Source organism: Pleurodeles waltl, chromosome 6 (assembly GCF_031143425.1).
Source record: "Pleurodeles waltl isolate 20211129_DDA chromosome 6, aPleWal1.hap1.20221129, whole genome shotgun sequence".
In the NCBI taxonomy this organism is placed as follows: domain Eukaryota; kingdom Metazoa; phylum Chordata; class Amphibia; order Caudata; family Salamandridae; genus Pleurodeles; species Pleurodeles waltl.
Window position 1 is genome coordinate 1402235188 of NC_090445.1, and position 19199 is coordinate 1402254386.

General features: G+C 49.5%; 1 protein-coding gene across 2 annotated transcripts in view; it reads left to right on the top strand.

Moving 5' to 3' along the window:
* Window positions 1-19199, top strand: part of VPS13D (vacuolar protein sorting 13 homolog D) — a 2230750-nt gene that overhangs the window by 1265231 nt on the left and 946320 nt on the right. For both annotated transcript variants that reach the window (XM_069240741.1, XM_069240742.1), the window contains one exon: window positions 12705-12952. In XM_069240741.1, the coding sequence (XP_069096842.1) occupies window positions 12705-12952 (248 nt within the window). The remainder of the gene's footprint in view (window positions 1-12704; window positions 12953-19199) is intronic.

Sequence of the window (19199 nt, forward strand, 5' to 3'; positions counted from 1 at the left end):
CTCACTTTAACCTCAAAACAGGCTAAAGAGCAAAGTAGGGAAGGGGCTCTGGAGCCTGGAATAGTGGCCCAGGACACCCCTAAAAACCCAGACAGGCTGGATACAAGATTACCGCCTGTCCACACTCCCACTGAGGATCCCACTCCTCTGAGGGAGGAAACCACCCCAAGGGTTGAACCTCTGCCACAGGAATCAAAAGCTATTACAGCTGAGCTCCCAGGGGTAAAATATTCTTCTGGAAGGAACATAAGATAGAACAGCAAACCTGCCCTATCTTAGAAAACTTGGAGCATCCCTCCAGCCCTTTCAGGGAAACTTTGGGGCAGCAACACTGCACCACCCCTGACAACGTAGGACAGCAAACCTGTCCTCCTTTAGAGCATTTAGTAGAACAGCCCTGTCCTGGTGTACCCCTGTTAGGACAGCAACCTTGTCCTCTGTTAGCCTATAGGACAACAACCCTCTCCTGCTCTAAACCCCTTAGGGCAGCAACCCTGCCCTACCACAGAGCCACAGGGACAGCCATCCTGCCCTGCTCTGATACCCTGTAGTCCACAACCTAAACATAGGAAACCACAGGACCCACAGTTTAAGCACATTTCAGGATAAAATCTCAAACTGATAGAGTGGTCCACCGACCCAGAGGGATGGGGGCCACACAGTAGATGATACTGGGAGTAACCACTCTAATGGAGAACTACTCTCCAGCTAGCCCCACTTAGACATTAAAGGCTCATCTGGCCAAGGTTAGCCTTATTGTCCTTCGTTTGGTGTGGGTTATGTAGGAAAGTAGCCTCTTTTTAGCATGGTTACCCCCTCTTTTTGCCTGTTTGTCAGGGTGTTTGACTGTGTTCGCTGGGATCCTGCTAACCAGTATCCCAGTGATTATGCTCTCTCCCTTCTAACTTGGACCATTTTCACCCCACATTTGGCATACTGGTGCCCCCTTGTTAGCCCCTAGTATATGGTACCATGGTACCCGGGGGATTGGGGTACTAAGGAATCCTCCTGGGCTGCACCATGTATTATACCACCCATGGGGAGCCCATGCAAAGTGTTCTGCAGGCCTGCCATTGCAGCCTGGGTGATAGGGAGCATGCCCCCTTTTTCAACATAGGTCACTGCACCAGGTCACTGATCGTCACCCCTATGGCAGGCCCTCCTAGCCCGGATGGATGGGTGCAAGTACCTGTGTGTGAGGGCACCCCTGCACTAGCATAGGTGCCCCACGAACGCCAGGACCATTTTTATGGACTTTGTGAGTGCGGGGATGCCACTTTATGCGTGTACTGGACATAGGTCACTACCTATGTCCAGCTACATAATGGTAACTCCGAACCTAGGCATGTTTGGTATCAAACATGTAAAAACCATACCCCAATACTGTTGCCAGTATTGGAAGTATGATTCCATGCACTCGGGGCTCCTTAGAGGACCTCCAGCATTGCTCCCATCTTCCATATAGGGTTTTCCAGGCAGCCCAAGCTGCTGCCACCCCTCAGACAGGTTTCTGCCCTCCTGCTGCTTGAACAGCTCCATCCCAGGAAGGCAGAACAAAGGATTTCCTTTGGGAGTGGGGGTAACACCATCTCCCTTTGGAAATATGTGTTACATGGCTTGGGAGCGATAGCCTCCCCAAGCCACTGGTATGCTTTGAATGGCACATTTTGTGCCCTCCGTGCATAACCCAGTCTACACCGGTTCAGGGACCTCCAGTCCCTGCTCTGGTGCGAACTGGACAATGGAAAGGGGAGTGACCACTCCCCTGACCATCACCACCCCGGGGGTTGTGCCCAGATCTCCTCCAGAGGGTACCTGGTTTCTGCCATCTTTAATACAAGGTTGGCAGGAACCTCTGGGAGCATCTGAGTGGCCAGGCCAGGCAGGTGACGTCAGAGGCCCCTCCTGATAGGTGCTTGCCTGGCTAGATGACCAATCCCCCTTCCAGGGCTATTTAGGGTCTCTCTTGGGTGGTCCCTCAGATTCGGCTTGCAAGATTCTAGCAAGACTCTTCTGCAACCTTACTTCAACTTCTAGCCACTGGAACCGCAACTGGACCCTCCAGGAACCGACAATCTGCATCCATGAAGAAGACTCTTCATGCAACATTGTTTCCATGGTCCCTTCCAGCTTCTGCGACGTTTCCCCGGCTTTTCATCCTCTTAGGGCGGCAGGTCTTCAGTCTGCACGAGAAGGAAGAAGGAATCTCCCTTGGAGTGAAGGAGTCACTCTCCTGCATTTGCAGGCACCAACTGCAGCGACGATTCTCCGTGGATCTCCTGTCATCCTGAGCTGCGTGGATCCTGCATCATGGGTGGTGGTCCAGAGTAGTCCTCTTGGTCCTCTCTGCCAGCTGTCCAACTTAATTGGAGGTAAGCCCTTGCCTTCCCAAGCAGGACAGTACCCCCATGCACCACGTCTCTTGCAGCTGCCAATGCTTGTTTGCATCTCCTCCAAGGGTCCTTCAGGCTTATGTGTAGCTCCCGCTCCCAGCACTCCTTCCTGCGACGCACAGCCCTCTGCGTGCTTCTCCTGTGGTGTGGGAATTTTCTCCAGTCGTGCTGTGTGGGCTCTACTGCAACTCCTGTGTCCCTGTCATGTGGGTGCTGCATCTGCTTCTGTGGGTTCTCTGTGTCGCTGAGCACCAGAACCCAACTGCAATTCTTCTTCTAGCGTGGGACATCGTCTGCACCCCTCAGGAACTCTTCACCGACTCCAGGGCTTCAGTGCTGACCGTCTTCACATCACCGTCGGCCAACTCCTGCATCCACAGCTGGGTGGGTAGTAGTTCCTTCTCCTCCTGGACTCTTCTGTGACTTCTGGACTTGGCCCCCTTCTTCCACAGGTCTTCTTCATGACTCCACCACTGGTTTCTTGTAGTCTTGTCTGGATGTTGTATTTTCTTTGTTTCCTTCTTTTTGGGTGTTTTGTGGAAAATCCATTAACTTACTACTTTCTTCCTGTTCGCTAGGGGGCTCCGTGGTTCTTATCTTTTGGTTTTTTTTAGTACCCCCAGCTCCCCTCTACACATTCTACATACCTAGGTGGGGGTCCTGTGTTTGCATTCCGTGTTTAGTATATGGTTTGGGCTCCACCCTGGGTCACTATTGTCTAATTGCATTTGCACTGTTTTCTATTACTTTCTGTGCCTATTGTTTATAACTAGTGTATATATTTAGGGTGTTACTTACCTTCTTTTGGAGCGTTGCTTCTCTAGTACTTTTTGGTATTGTCACTAAAATAAAGTAGCTTTTTTTTTTGTAACACTGAGTGTTTTCTTATATGTGTGTAAGTGCTGTGTGACTACAGTGGTATTGCATGAGCTTTGCATGTTTCCTAGATACGTTTTGGCTGCTCATCCACAGCTACCTCTAGAGACTCTGGCTTCTAGACACTGCCTACACTAGACTAATATGGGATACCTGGACCTGTATAAGGTGTAAGTACCTCGGGTACCCACCACACACCAGGCCAGCTTCCTACAGTGGCATAATACGTGCTGCAGCCCAATGGGGATCTCTAGTGTGCCAATGCCCTCGGTACCTAGGTTCCATACACTAGAGACTTACATGGGTGCACCAGTATGGTAATTGTGTGTGTGTATAAGACGTTTAGGGGAGAGAGCATAGTCACTGGGTTACTGGTTAACAGGATCCCAGTGGACTACAGTCCAAACACACTGACATCAGGCAGAAAGTGGGGGTAACTATGCCAGAAGGATGGTGCTTTCCTACAGTACCCCTGGTACCTAGGGTCTGGGATCCTAAGGAAGGTCTCTGAGGGCTTCAGCACCAGTTGTGAGACCCTCAGGGACACCTCACCAAAACCACACATTGATGCCATTGCAGACTCTGTGTGTTGGTGCAGGCTAAATTGAAAACACACCTTGTCACACACCACTGTGTGCCAGGAGCACTATCACTGCATCTGCCAGTTGTAATTCAACCACAAGCCAGGGTGCATCCAGACATGTGCGTACATATATACATGAGCAGATATGCCCCTGCTATGTCTCTGTCGATTCTGAGTCATATTAGGTGCACAGGGAAGCCATTTTAAGTGCATGTGCTGGACACTGGTCTTTGCGAGTTTCCCAGCTACATGATGGCTTTTCTGACTCCTGGGATATTTGGTATCAAACATCTCAGAATAATAAACCCTTACTGACCCCAGTGAGGGATTTGTTAAACAATGCACACAGAGGGCACCTTAGAGGTTCCCCCTGAAAACCTACCATCTACTAGTGTGTTGACTGAGTGGTCCTGACCAGTTCAGCCACCATAGACGTGTGTCTGGCCCTCCAAGATTAGAGCCAGTGCTCTCGAGTGCCTGAGACAAAAGCCTGCACTTGGCAGAGGTGTGACCTCCCCTCTCAGGCTCAGATTTTGACAACTTAAGACCTGAACAAAGATGAGTTTCACCTGCAGAAGAGGTAAAAAAGAAGCAGCTGACCTGGAACCTGCCCCTCTGACAGGCCTTCTGGCCTCAACGGAACCTGCACAAGAAACCCTAAAGAAAAGACTGCAGCTGCTGATTCATCAGAAACCAGACACCCGCAGTGACCACTGCACCTGACTTCCATAACCCGAGACAAAGCCAACCGACGGCGCCAATGTGGGTTCCCAGCTGCCCAGAGACAAGTCCATTGTGGTTTCACCCATCTTGGACTATCTGGAGACACCTGCAGCCTCTGCACACAGGCCCCCTCTCCCACAAGCTTGCGGAGAGAGAAAATCCAACAGCTACAGCAACCACTGCACCCGTGACCCCTTACACCAGCTGAGGTGGGTCACTGGTGCCATTGACGTCCCGTGGCTCCTAAGAGCGGTAGTCCATGCTGGATTGACCCCTGCTGGACTCCCCAATGACGCCTGCAGCCTCAACACACACAACCCCCTGAATGCAAGTGGTCCCAGATGTCAAAATCCACACCCCTGCATCTGTCTCCCCTGGGCACAGGAGAAGCGGACTACAGGGGTGCATACGTCCCTGAGCACCCCAAGTCTATTACCTACCTGTTTGATTTCCCCGACTGGCTTTCCAGCCAGAGCCTGCAGCCTGTTTGTCACAGGGTCAAACTCCCATAGGAAACCATTGGGCACCTGATGCCTTACTGCACCCGGCAGCCCCAGTGCGACCCTGTGTAACCTGTTGGTGTGGTTCTGATTAGTGCCCAGTACTTACCTTAACCCCCTGAGATTGGCTTCATAAGTCGTTGTTAACCCTGTGTTTGGTGAACATTGTATTTCCTCCTTAGGATAACATTGAGAGAATGCTGAAAATTGCACTGTCTCTCTTTTTGAAACTGCAAAGTATTGATGCTTAAAAGTCTACTTACCTGATTACAAAGTTCTTGGGTTTGAAACCTATATAAAAGAATTGTTATTTTTCTAAATTGGTCTTGGATTTATTCCTTGAGTGTGTGTCTCATTTATTGCCATTGTGATTACAACAAATGCTTAGCACTAACCTCTGATAAGCCTAACTGCTCACCCACACTATTCTAAATAGAGCATTAATTCTATCTACTTTTGACTCTGCAATCCTAATTGTGGATCCACTAGACTCTCTGCGCAGTGTACTTCATTTTAGTGCACTATATAGAGAGCCAGCTTCCTACAACCGATGTAGTCACACCCTTGACCAAATTTCCAGAACTTGTTTGCTTTTCACTTGAGCTGCTGTCTGGAAAGATTCAGGGTGATCCATCAAGCGGGGGCTGAAAAAAACAGATGGGGGTCCCAAAACGCTTTTCCTTTGATTTTAGGCTCAACTACAGACTGAACAGCTGAACAGAATTACACCAGATTTGGCTGAAAGATAGATCTTGATCTAGAAAATTAGCTTTTTGTAATTTTATGTAAAACTGTTCCGTAGTTTTGGAGTTATTATGGTAAAAATATTTATGTATGTCTAGAGAGGCTGATCCACTGCAGCGGATCCACATGCCAACTGCAATTCTGTGATTGGCTGGCCACAACCTGAGAGATAAGTTGCGCCCGCCATTTTGTGCATCAAGTATCAGTTATCATGGGTTTGGGGGGGGGGGGGGGGTAAATAAAATTTCAAAGTGGTAGAAGGGGCCAGGTAGAGGTACCCTGACTATGTGGGACTGATGGAAGTGGCTGTGAGGGACCACTCTTGGGCAAGACGTTGTCCAAAAACTATTTTTTTGTGCGCGAGCGAGGAAACACGGATCCCTTGTGTGCTCCGCAAATCCAGACCCCAGTTAAAAACACATTCACCCACTCACAGATCCACACACCTACTTACCCACGCAACCACACTCACACCTGTAAAGCCACTCAAACACCCACTTACAGACCCACACACCCACTCACAAAACCACTTACACATCCATACCTTCACTCACGCACCCACAAAACCATTCATACACCCACTCACAGACCCACGCAACCACTCACCCACCCACCCACTCACACACCCATACACCCACTCACACACAGGCAGTGATATAATTATGGATATTACAATAGCATATGTTTGTATTAAATGTGTTGTTGTTTTAGTATTGAATGTGGGCAATATAACCGGCAGACCCCGTATTTGACTGAGGATTTTCGATGGATCTGTTTAAGCATAAAATTAATAAAATAAAAAGAAAGCGTAGATGCAGTGTATTTATAGAAAGACTGCATGCCATCTTATCTTAATTGTTTTACTTTTTAATTTTAATAAGAATGAATGTGTGAATAAAAGTGTTAACAATATTTACAGTTCGATGGCATCTGTCGCTGTAGATACGCATGTTCTGCAATAGCTCGCCATCTGGTGTTGGGCCGGAGTGTTACAAGTTGTTTTTCTTCGAAGAAGTCTTTCGAGTCACGGGACCGAGTGACTCCTCCTTTTGTCTCCATTGCGCATGGGCGTCGACTCCATCTTCGATTGTTTTTTTTTCCGCCATCGGGTTCGGACGTGTTCCTGTCGCTCCGAGTTTCGGAACGGAAAATTAGCTAATTTCGGAAGATTTTCGTCGGTATTGTTGCGTTCGGGATCGGCGTACTTACATTCAACACCGCATCGAAGAGCTCCGGTGCCCTTCGGGGTAGTTTTTCGATCCTCCGTCGGGGCCTGGTCGGCCCGACCGCGTGCTGAAGAACGCCGATGGAACGGACCCCGTTTCGTTTCTGCCCCAAATGCCACAATAAATACCCCTACACAGACCAACACTTGGTCTGCAACCTGTGCCTGTCACCTGAGCACAGCGAAGACACCTGCGAGGCCTGTCGTGCGTTCCGGTCCCGAAAAACACTCCGAGACCGTCGAGCCAGAAGACTTCAGATGGCGTCCGCACCGACAGCCCAACGGGAGTTCGAGGAACAGGAAGAGGAAGGTACCTTCTCGATCCAAGACTCAGACTCCGAAGGATTCGACGATACACAAACCGTGAGTAAGACGTCGAAAACCACACAGAGAAACATTTACAAGGCCCAGGGGACGCCACTGCCACCAGGCCATGGCTCAACCCATAAATTCGGTGACCGACCGTCGGCACCGAAAAAGGCCCAAACAGTGCCGAGATCGTCCGACTCCGGTCGAGACACCGGCACGCAGCCTTCTCGGGACCGAGAAAGTGCTGGAGACAAGCCTCGACACCGAGATGCCGGTGTGGACACGGCTCGACGCCGAGACAGCGGCACCGAAACAGATCGACGCCGAGAGGTTTCGGCCCCGAAAAAGAAAAAAGTCACCTCGGAGCCGAAAAAACACGCAGACAAAGTTTCCATGCCGAAACAAACTGCAAGCGACCCAGCTTCAGGCTCTTATACAGAAGAGCACTCGCTAACCTCCCAAATGCAGAAGCATAGGTTTGAGGAAGAGCTACAAGCAACTGATGTGGACCATACGCAAAAGCGTATCTTCATTCAGCAGGGGACAGGAAAAATAAGCACCCTTCCCCCCATTAGGAGAAAGAGGAGGTTGGAGTTCCAGACGGAACAAACACCACAACCAAAAGTGGTGAAAAGAGTTACACCACCACCCTCTCCTCCGCCCGTGATTGACGTTTCACCAGCACAAACTCCATCACACTCCCCAACTCACACCACCATGAGCCAGGGTGACCAAGATCAGGACGCATGGGACCTATACGATGCCCCAGTGTCAGATAACAGCCCGGAGGCATACCCTACAAAGCCATCTCCACCAGAAGACAGCACCGCGTACTCTCAGGTGGTGGCTAGAGCAGCACAATTTCACCACGTAAGCCTCCACTCAGAACAGGTCGAGGATGATTTCTTATTCAACACACTCTCCTCCACCCACAGCTCATACCAAAGCCTGCCTATGCTCCCTGGTATGCTCCGGCACGCAAAAGACATATTTAAGGAGCCGGTCAAGAGTAGGGCAATCACACCAAGGGTGGAAAAAAAGTATAAGCCGCCTCCTACGGACCCGGTTTTCATCACTACACAGCTGCCACCAGACTCTGTTGTTGTAGGAGCAGCTAGGAAAAGGGCCAACTCCCACACATCTGGAGATGCACCACCCCCAGATAAAGAAAGCCGCAAGTTCGATGCAGCTGGTAAGAGAGTCGCAGCACAAGCTGCAAACCAGTGGCGCATCGCGAACTCCCAGGCACTACTTGCGCGCTATGACAGAGCCCACTGGGACGAGATGCAACATCTCATTGAACATCTGCCCAAGGACTTACAAAATAGGGCAAAGCAAGTGGTCGAGGAAGGACAGACCATTTCCAACAACCAGATCCGCTCCTCCATGGACGCTGCAGATACAGCTGCACGGACAATTAATACATCTGTAACTATCAGAAGGCATGCATGGCTCCGAACGTCTGGATTTAAACCAGAGATTCAACAAGCAGTTCTCAATATGCCTTTTAATGAAAAAGAACTGTTCGGTCCAGAAGTGGACACAGCGATTGAGAAACTCAAAAAAGATACGGACACTGCCAAAGCCATGGGCGCACTCTACTCCCCGCAGAGCAGAGGGAATTACAGCACATTCCGTAAAACGCCTTTCGAGGGGGGTTTCGAGGTCAAAGCACACAAGCCAGCACCTCACAAGCCACACCGTCCAGTTACCAGGGACAGTATAGAGGAGGTTTTCGGGGACAATATAGAGGAGGGCAATTCCCTAGAAATAGAGGAAGATTTCAAAGCCCCAAAGCCCCTACTACTAAACAGTGACTCACAGGTCACTCACCCCCTCCACACAACACCAGTGGGGGGAAGAATAGGTCATTATTACAAAGCATGGGAGGAAATCACTACAGACACTTGGGTTCTAGCGATTATCCAACATGGTTATTGCATAGAATTTCTACAATTCCCTCCAAACATACCACCAAAAGCACAAAATTTAACAACACACCATTCCAATCTCCTGGAGATAGAAGTGCAGGCACTATTGCAAAAGAATGCAATCGAATTAGTGCCAAACACACAAATAAACACAGGAGTTTACTCACTGTACTTTCTGATACCAAAGAAGGACAAAACACTGAGACCAATCCTAGACCTCAGAGTAGTGAACACTTTCATCAAATCAGACCACTTCCACATGGTCACACTACAAGAAGTATTGCCATTGCTAAAACTGCACGACTACATGGCAACTTTAGACCTCAAGGATGCTTATTTCCATATACCAATACACCCATCGCACAGGAAATACCTAAGGTTTGTATTCAAAGGAATACATTACCAATTCAAGGTACTGCCTTTCGGATTAACAACCGCACCAAGAGTCTTTACTAAATGTCTAGCGGTAGTCGCAGCACACATAAGAAGGCAGCAGATACATGTGTTCCCATATCTAGACGACTGGCTAATCAAGGCCCATTCGTTAATAGAGTGCTCAAATCACACAAATCATATCATACAAACCCTCTTCAAACTAGGGTTCACCGTCAATTTCACAAAATCCAAAATTCTGCCACGCAGGGTACAACAATACCTGGGAGCCATAATAGACACATCAAAAGGAGTAGCCACTCCAAGTCCACAAAGAATTCAAAATGTCAACACCATCATACAACGCATGTATCCAACACAAAAGATACAAGCAAAGATGGTATTACAACTCCTAGGCATGATGTCATCATGCATAGCCATTGTCCCAAACGCAAGACTGCACATGAGGCCCTTACAACAATGCCTAGCATCACAGTGGTCTCAAGCACAGGGTCACCTTCTAGATCTGGTGTTAATAGACCGCCAAACTTACCTCTCGCTTCTGTGGTGGAACAACATAAATTTAAACAAGGGGCGGCCTTTCCAAGACCCAGTGCCACAATACGTAATAACAACAGATGCTTCCATGACAGGGTGGGGAGCACACCTCGGTCAACACAGCATACAAGGACAATGGAACGTACATCAAACAAAACTGCATATCAATCACCTAGAACTTCTAGCAGTTTTTCAAGCACTAAAAGCTTTCCAACCAATAATAGTTCACAAATACATTCTCGTCAAAACAGACAACATGACAACAATGTATTATCTAAACAAGCAGGGGGGGACGCACTCCACGCAGTTAAGCCTGCTAGCACAAAAAATTTGGCATTGGCCAATTCACAACCAAATTCGCCTAATTGCACAGTTTATACCAGGGATACAAAATCAACTCGCAGACAATCTCTCTCGAGATCACCAACAGGTCCACGAATGGGAAATTCACCCCCAAATTCTGAACACTTATTTCAAACTCTGGGGAACACCTCAGATAGACTTGTTTGCGACAAGGGAGAACGCAAAATGCCAAAACTTCGCATCCAGATACCCACACAAACAATCCCAAGGCAATGCCCTATGGATGAACTGGTCAGGGATATTTGCTTACGCTTTTCCTCCTCTCGCTCTCCTTCCTTACCTGGTAAACAAACTCAGTCAAAGCAAACTCAAACTCATATTGATAGCACCAACTTGGGCAAGGCAACCCTGGTACACAACGCTGCTAGACCTATCAGTGGTACCCTGCATCAAATTGCCCAACAGGCCAGATCTGTTGACACAGCACAACCAAAAGATCAGACACCCAGATCCAGCATCGCTGAATCTAGCAATCTGGCTCCTGAAATCCTAGAATTCGGGCACTTACAACTTACCCAAGAATGTATGGAAGTCATAAAACAAGCAAGAAGGCCATCCACCAGGCACTGCTATGCAAGTAAATGGAAGAGGTTTGTTTGCTACTGCCATATTAATCAAATACAACCATTACACACAACTCCAGAACATGTAGTGGGTTACTTGCTTCACTTACAAAAATCTAACCTAGCTTTCTCTTCCATTAAGATTCACCTTGCAGCAATATCTGCATACCTGCAAACTACCTATTCAACTTCCCTATATAAAATACCAGTCATTAAAGCATTCATGGAGGGCCTTAGGAGAATTATACCACCAAGAACACTACCTGTTCCTTCATGGAACCTAAATGTTGTCCTAACTAGACTTATGGGTCCACCTTTTGAACCCATGCACTCCTGCGAAATACAGTTCCTAACCTGGAAGGTGGCATTTCTCATCGCCATTACTTCCCTAAGAAGAGTAAGCGAGATTCAGGCATTTACTATACAGGAACCTTTTATACAACTACACAAAAATAAAGTCGTCCTAAGGACCAATCCTAAATTTTTGCCAAAGGTTATTTCACCGTTCCATCTAAATCAAACAGTGGAACTTCCAGTGTTCTTTCCACAGCCAGATACCATAGCTGAAAGGGCACTACATACATTAGATGTCAAAAGAGCATTAATGTATTACATTGACAGAACAAAAAACATCAGAAAGACTAAACAACTCTTTATTGCATTTCAAAAACCTCACGCAGGAAACCCAATTTCAAAACAAGGTATAGCCAGATGGATAGTTAAATGCATCCAAATCTGCTACCTTAAAGCTAAACGACAGCTGCCCATTACACCAAGGGCACACTCAACCAGAAAGAAAGGTACTACCATGGCCTTTCTAGGAAACATCCCAATGCAAGAAATATGTAAGGCAGCCACATGGTCTACGCCTCACACATTCACCAAGCACTACTGTGTAGACGTGTTATCCGCACAACAAGCCACAGTAGGTCAAGCTGTATTAAGAACATTATTTCAGACTACTTCCACTCCTACAGGCTGATCCACCGCTTTTGGGGAAATAACTGCTTACTAGTCTATGCAGAACATGCGTATCTACAGCGACAGATGCCATCGAACTGAAAATGTCACTTACCCAGTGTACATCTGTTCGTGGCATCAGTCGCAGTAGATTCACATGTGCCCACCCGCCTCCCCGGGAGCCTGTAGCAGTTTGGAAGTTACCTTCAATTATTTATATATGTATCATCTCAACCTTAAATAGGTGCATACCTAGTCACTCCATTGCATGGGCACTATTACTACAATTCAACTCCTACCTCACCCTCTGCGGGGGAAAAACAATCGAAGATGGAGTCGACGCCCATGCGCAATGGAGACAAAAGGAGGAGTCACTCGGTCCCGTGACTCGAAAGACTTCTTTGAAGAAAAACAACTTGTAACACTCCGGCCCAACACCAGATGGCGAGCTATTGCAGAACATGCGAATCTACTGCGACTGATGCCACGAACAGATGTACACTGGGTAAGTGACATTTTCATTAACATGCAAGTTGCATGCTGCATGATTCGTCTAAGTGCAGTTTACATTGTCAATTCGAAAATAAATCTCTATAATTTGCAGGTTTTGTGTAGCAATAAAGAAAGAGAATTATCCTGATTACATGCCTTCACATATCTTTTCGGATCAAGCAAAACAAATATTCAGACAGCCTGGGCACACGATTTACCTTCTACCAACCATGGTCATCTGTAACTTGCTTCCTTGTGAACTCAACTTTCATGTTAAAGGGATGCAAATTAATGGAACCCTGAAACCTGGCAAAGAGACGGCGTTACACACAGCGGACACGGGTCAGAATATTGAGCTCGGTAAGACAGTCTACAGACATCATTCTTGTATTTTGTGCAGCAAAGCTAAGAGATCTGGATACTAATGGTATGTTTGCATAGCATAGTGCTGCATGTTATAAGAGTCACACTCTTAAGAGCTATTTATAAAATTCAAGTTTACAGCATGGTTAAGTGATTTGTTGTACTATTTCGTGCTTAGAAATTAATTTCCTTATTTATTGCAATTACACTTTTTTTAATTTTGACCTTATGGTGCATGCCAATAATTGCAAAGATTATTTCATCTTTTCCATGAATTGACTTCTTGCAAGTGTATTAAAGTACCATCTTTCTAGCATAGTTACATTCACTTACAGTCAGTATGTTTAGACTACTTCACGGGGATCCTGCTAACCAGGACCCCATTGTTTGTGCTCCCTACTCTATATTTGGTTGCTGGTAAAGTTTTTACACCCACATTTGGCGTACTGGTGCACATATGTAAGTCCCTAGTATATGGTACTTAGGAACCCAGGGAATTGGTACACCAGGGGTCTCCCAGGGGCTGCATCATGTTTTGTGCCACCTACGGGAGCCCATGCAAACTGTGTCTGCATGCCTGGAGTTGTAGCCTGCATGAAATGGTGCATGCACCCTTTCACTTGAGAGATAAGGCTCGCCTTACATCCTGGTCACGGCACTTAGACACTGTAAAACACCCCTCTGGTAGACCCTTCAGCCAGGGCAGGGTGGCTGCCCCTAAGTGTGAGGGTACCCTTGCATGAGCAGGGTACCCCTACAAACCCCAGACTCCATTCCCTAGGCGGGGAAGCCCTCTTTAGGTATGTAGTGGACACTGGTGAACCAGAGTGATCCAACTACGTAATGGCTTCTCTGAACCTAGTCATGTTTGGTATCAAGCATATTGTAATCATGCAGCTGCTCTGTGTCAAGTGCCAGTTGCATGATCCCCTGTCCTCTAGGGGTTCCTCAGAGGATCACCCAGTTCTGCCTGTGCAGCTTTATGGGGACTGGCTGCCAGCCCACGCTGCTGCTGACCACCAGACACTGTTCTGCCCCCGTGCTTGTGAGCCGGACTCAAGCAGCAGAAGGCAGAACAAAGGATTTTCTACAAGGGAGAGGTGTGACCATCTTCCCCTGTGTATTAGGTGTGTACAGGATGTATTAGGGTGGCATCTGAGTGCCACCAGTCTACTTTGAAGGGCATTTTTGGTGCCCTCCTTGCATAAAACAGTTAGCACCGGTTCAGGAACCCCCCGTTCTACACAAAGGACAGGGAAGTGACCACCTCGCTGTCCAGCTCCTCCCCTAGGGAGGTGCACAGAGCTCTGCCGTGTGGCCACTTGATTCTACCATCTTGTAAATAAGATGTGCAGAGGCCCCTGGTAGTATTTGACTGGTTAGGCCAGGCAAATTACGTCCCTGACCCCTTTAGTAGGTGGCTCACTACAAAGAGTGACCAACCCCCTATTAGGGTTAGTTAAGTTCTCCCTCGCGGGTAGGTACTCATATTGGTCAAGCAAGACTCTACAAGGAACTCTCTGCAAGACATCTTCTGTTCCCGGCCTCTGGCCCTAGCTGCTTCTGGACTGCTTTGGAACCGAAACAGGTCTGCTCTTGTTGGGAAGGCTCCCATTGCAACATGGTTTCACCGGATCCTGCAAGAGATCTGCAACATCAAAGGCTGTGCATCCTTCAGGGTCACAAGGACTCTGTTTCACTCAGTAGCACAAAGGAATCTCCCTTGGAGTGAAGGAGTCACTCGCCTTCATCAGCAGGCACCTCAAGACAATTTTGACCGGCTTGTGGGGTCTGCTTTCCCAGGTGGTGGTTCTGTGGTCTCCTCTGGGTCCTGCTTATCTTTTGGCCAACTTGGGGGATGGTGGACCCCTGCTCCTGCCACTGGACTGGAATCCCTGTACACTGCGACTGTTGCCCCTGGCAAGGCTTGTTGACTCTTCCCCTGGAGATCTTCAGGCACCAAGAAGCCCCTGCCTCCAGCACTCTGCAACTCGAAGATCAGCCTCAGGACTGCAGTTCCTGCAACGTGGGACTTCTCTTTTGTTCTACTGCTGAGGCTTCCCTGTGACTACCTGTTGCCATCGCCTGTGGGTCACTCATGGCGGCTCCAACGACTTCTGCTGGCCATCCTACGTGCTGAGGGCCAACCCTGACTCCCCCTCCAAGTTAGAGTCACCTGGACCTTGCTCGTCCCCAAAACTTTGCAAATCTATCTTTGGCATCTGCTTCCATTTGCCAGTGCTTGTTGGTGACCTAGCTGATGACTTCCTTCAAACCGGCAACAGTTGAGGGACAGCTCATAGGCAACCCCTGGGATCTTCTGCAGCTCCTAGACCCACCAGCTGGACTTCTTCTTCCACCGACTTGCAGGAACTTCACCTTCTTGAGGGTGGGCATTGCCACCTGCACCACCGGGGCACCTCCAACAGTGACGGACTCCATCCCAAGGGTGACGCGACCTCTGACCGTGCATCCTTGCAGGCAGGTCACTTCCTCCACACCCCTGCTCCGATAAGTGCTGCCATTGTTTTGGGCTTGTGTGGGCTTGTTGGGCTTCTTGGCTTCTCCTCTCCCGGTAAGTGCTGCCATTGTTTTGGGCTTGTTTGGGCTTGTCTGGGCTTGTTTGGGCTTCTTGGATTCTCCTCTCCTGAAAGGTTTGTGTTGCTGCTACCCCGTGGCCCCCCTCCCTCCTCCTCTGAGTTCTTCCCGCTCCTGACTCCTGCTGCCCCCGCCCCCGCACTCCCATTGGAGGTTTCCCTCCCTCCTCCCAGCTGCCACTCGCTCCCACCTCCCCTCTTATGCCGGCCGCACCAAGACCGTGCCCAGCGCCAGACCCCCTGGCCAACACTCCTCCCGCGCCACTGAACACCTTTACACTGCCAATGAGCTCCACGCCCTTAATCCAGGACGCTCCTCCATCTGCTTCCAGTCCACTCCGACGCGCACCAAAGGACCCTTCTGCTGCAAAGCCTGCAATTCCACCTGCAACCTAACCTCCAAACTCCAAATCAAAACAGACAACCGCCTAAGATGCATCCTACTTAACACCCGCTCCGTCCACAAACATGCAATTGAACTCTGGGACCTCCTGACCACATACTCGCCCAACGTCGCATTCCTCACCGAAACCTGGATGAATTCGGCCTTGGAACCAGACGTAGCCATAGCCATACCAGAAAACTACAAGATCACCAGAAGAGACCGAATCAACAGACCAGGAGGAGGAATCGCCATAGTCCACAAAAACACCATAAGAGTCTCCACCAACTCCCACAACACCATCTACTCCGCCGAGCACCTCCACTTCAAAATCCACATCAACGCCAACAACACACTCAGAGGAACACTGGTCTACAGACCCCCTGGACCCAGACCGCAGTTCTGCGATGACATCGCCGACGCCATCAGCTCCCAAGCCCTCACTGCAACAGACTACATCCTCCTGAGTGAGCTAAACTTCCACCTAGAAAATAACGATATCAACACCACCAACCTAATCGACAACCTTGCCAACTTCGTCCTCAAGCAACTCGTCACTTCACCCACCCACTCCGCAGGTCACACACTCGACCCTATCTTCTCAGCCAGCAATCACGTCTCTTGCAGCCACACCACCGAACTCAGCTGGACAGACCAACGCTGCATCCACTTGTCCTACCAGAAACCAGTCACTCACCACCACTGCACACAACCCCCGACGCAACTGGAGCAAAATATCAACGGATCAACTGATCTCCACTCTCGCCTGGGCCCCAACCCCTGAGACCCCAGACCCCTACACTGCCACCACCAACCTGCATCGCTGGATAGAAGATTGCGCCAACACCCTCGCACCGCTCAAAAAAAAAAAAAAACACCACCCACAGATTCAAGCCCAGCTGGTTCACCCAAGAACTACAGGAATCCAAACGGCTATGTTGCAGAATGGAAAAAACCTGGCACCTTGACCCTACCAACTCCAACCATATCGCTTTCAAGGATGCCCTATGCAAACATCACCAACTGATGCGCACCACCAAAAGGACCCACTTCAAAAACCGCATTGACGTCAACGCTCACAACAGTAAAGAGCTCTTCGGCATCATCAATGAGCTCTCCACACCCAGGACCAGCGAACCCCCGCCATCACAGGAGTTCTGCAACTCACTGGCAACCCACTTCCGTCGAAAGATAGAAGAAATCCACAATAGCTTCAAACCCCAGACCCGCCAGCTGACTACAAACACCCAAGAACCCAACGCTCCAACCAACACCCACCTCCTCCACACCTGGACCCCCGTCAACATAGAGGACACCGCCACCACTATGGCCTCCATCCACTCCGGATCACCATCGTACCCCTGCCCACACCATATCTTCAATAAGGCAAACATCATCATCGCCCCCTACCTCTGCAAAACCATCAACAGCTCCTTCGAGTCAGCCACCTTCCCAGAAAGATGGAAGCACGCAAAAATCAACGCCCTGCTGAAGAAACCAAAGGCAGACCCAGACGACCCCAAGAACTACCGCCCGATCTCTCTCCTCCCCTATCCCGGTTCCTGGAAGACAGCAAGGTACTCAACACCTCCCAATCCGGATTCCGCAGAAACCACAGCACTCATTGCTGCCACAGATGACGTTAGGACCATGCTCGACGAAGGAGAAACAGCAGCACTCATCCTCCTGGACCTCTCCGCAGCTTTCGACACGGTATGTCATCACACTCTCCTCACACGCCTCCACAACGCTGGAATCCACGACAAGGCACTCGACTGGATCTGGTCATTTCTCTCAGGAAGAACCCAGAGAGTCCGTCTCCCACCGTTCCTGTGAGAAGCCTCCAGAATCATCTGTGGCGTTCCCCAAGGATCTTCGCATAGCCCCATGCTCTTTAACGTTTACATGGCCCCTCTCGCCAACATCGCACGAACCCACCACATCAACATAGTTTCCTACGCAGATGACACTCAGCTCATCCTCACCCTCACTAAAGACCCTACAACTGCAAAGAACAACCTCCACAACGGACTTCACGCCATCGCCAGCTGGATGGAATCAAGCCACCTCAAGTTAAACACAGACAAGACAGAAATCCTCATCTCTGGCACCAACCCCTCAACTTGGAATGACTTCTGGTGGCCCACCTCCCTAGGAACCGCGCCCTCACCCACCACCCACGCACGCAACCTAGGCTTCATCTTGGACTCCACACTCAGCATGACTCAGCAGGTCAATGCCATCTCCTCTTCCTGCTACAACACTTTCCGCATGCTCCGCAAAATCTTGAAGTGGATTCCCGTCTAAACCAGGAAAACTGTCACCCACGCCCTGGTCAGCAGCCGTTTGGACTACGGAAACGCCCTATATGCAGGAATAACAACCAAACTCCTAACAAAGCTGCAAAGAATCCAGAACGCATCCGCCCGCCTCATTCTGGACATCCCACGCCGCAACCACATTTCCCCCCACCTCAGAGACCTTCACTGGCTACCAGTCTCAAAGAGGATCACCTTCAAACTCCTCATCCATGCACACAAGGCCCTCCACGACACAGACCCAGCCTACCTCAACGACAGACTCACCTTCCACACCCTCACCCGCAATCTTCGCTCCGCCAGCCTCGCCCTCGCCTCCATCCCTCGCATCTGCTGCACCTCCGCCGGAGGAAGATCCTTCTCTCACCTAGCCGCCGAGACCTGGAACTCCCTACCGCTCCACCTTCGCCTGACCCAAGACCTCTTGACATTCAGGAAACGCCTCAAGACATGGCTCTACGACCAATAGCTCCCCCCCCCCCCCCCAGCGCCTTGAGACCCTAACGGGTGATTAGTGCGCTCTATAAATCCTTGATTGATTGATCCCCTTCCTTGCAGGTCCTCCATGTCTGGAATCTGTCCCTGGGTTCTACCGACCTGGTCCACGGGTAGTGACAGCAGCTGGACAATTCGAGGCATCCACAGTCTTCAGAGAGAGTCCTTTCTCCCTTCCACATCCGAGTCCCTGGTGTAGGTAGTCCTGTCTCCTGAGCACCCTGATGTGGGAGCACTCTCCATCCATCCTCTTGCCTGCTGGTTTCCTCGGAGTCCAATGGAGAGGGTTCTGAAATCCACAAACTCCAACCACTACTCTCCGTTTTAGTCTACGGGACAGCTGGCTAGGTAACTACCTCACGCATGCTTCGTGGGGTCACTTACTGTGCGCACTTTTGGTGTTCCTAACTGCTCCTAGCTAACTACCACACTTACCTAGGCTGGAGTCACTG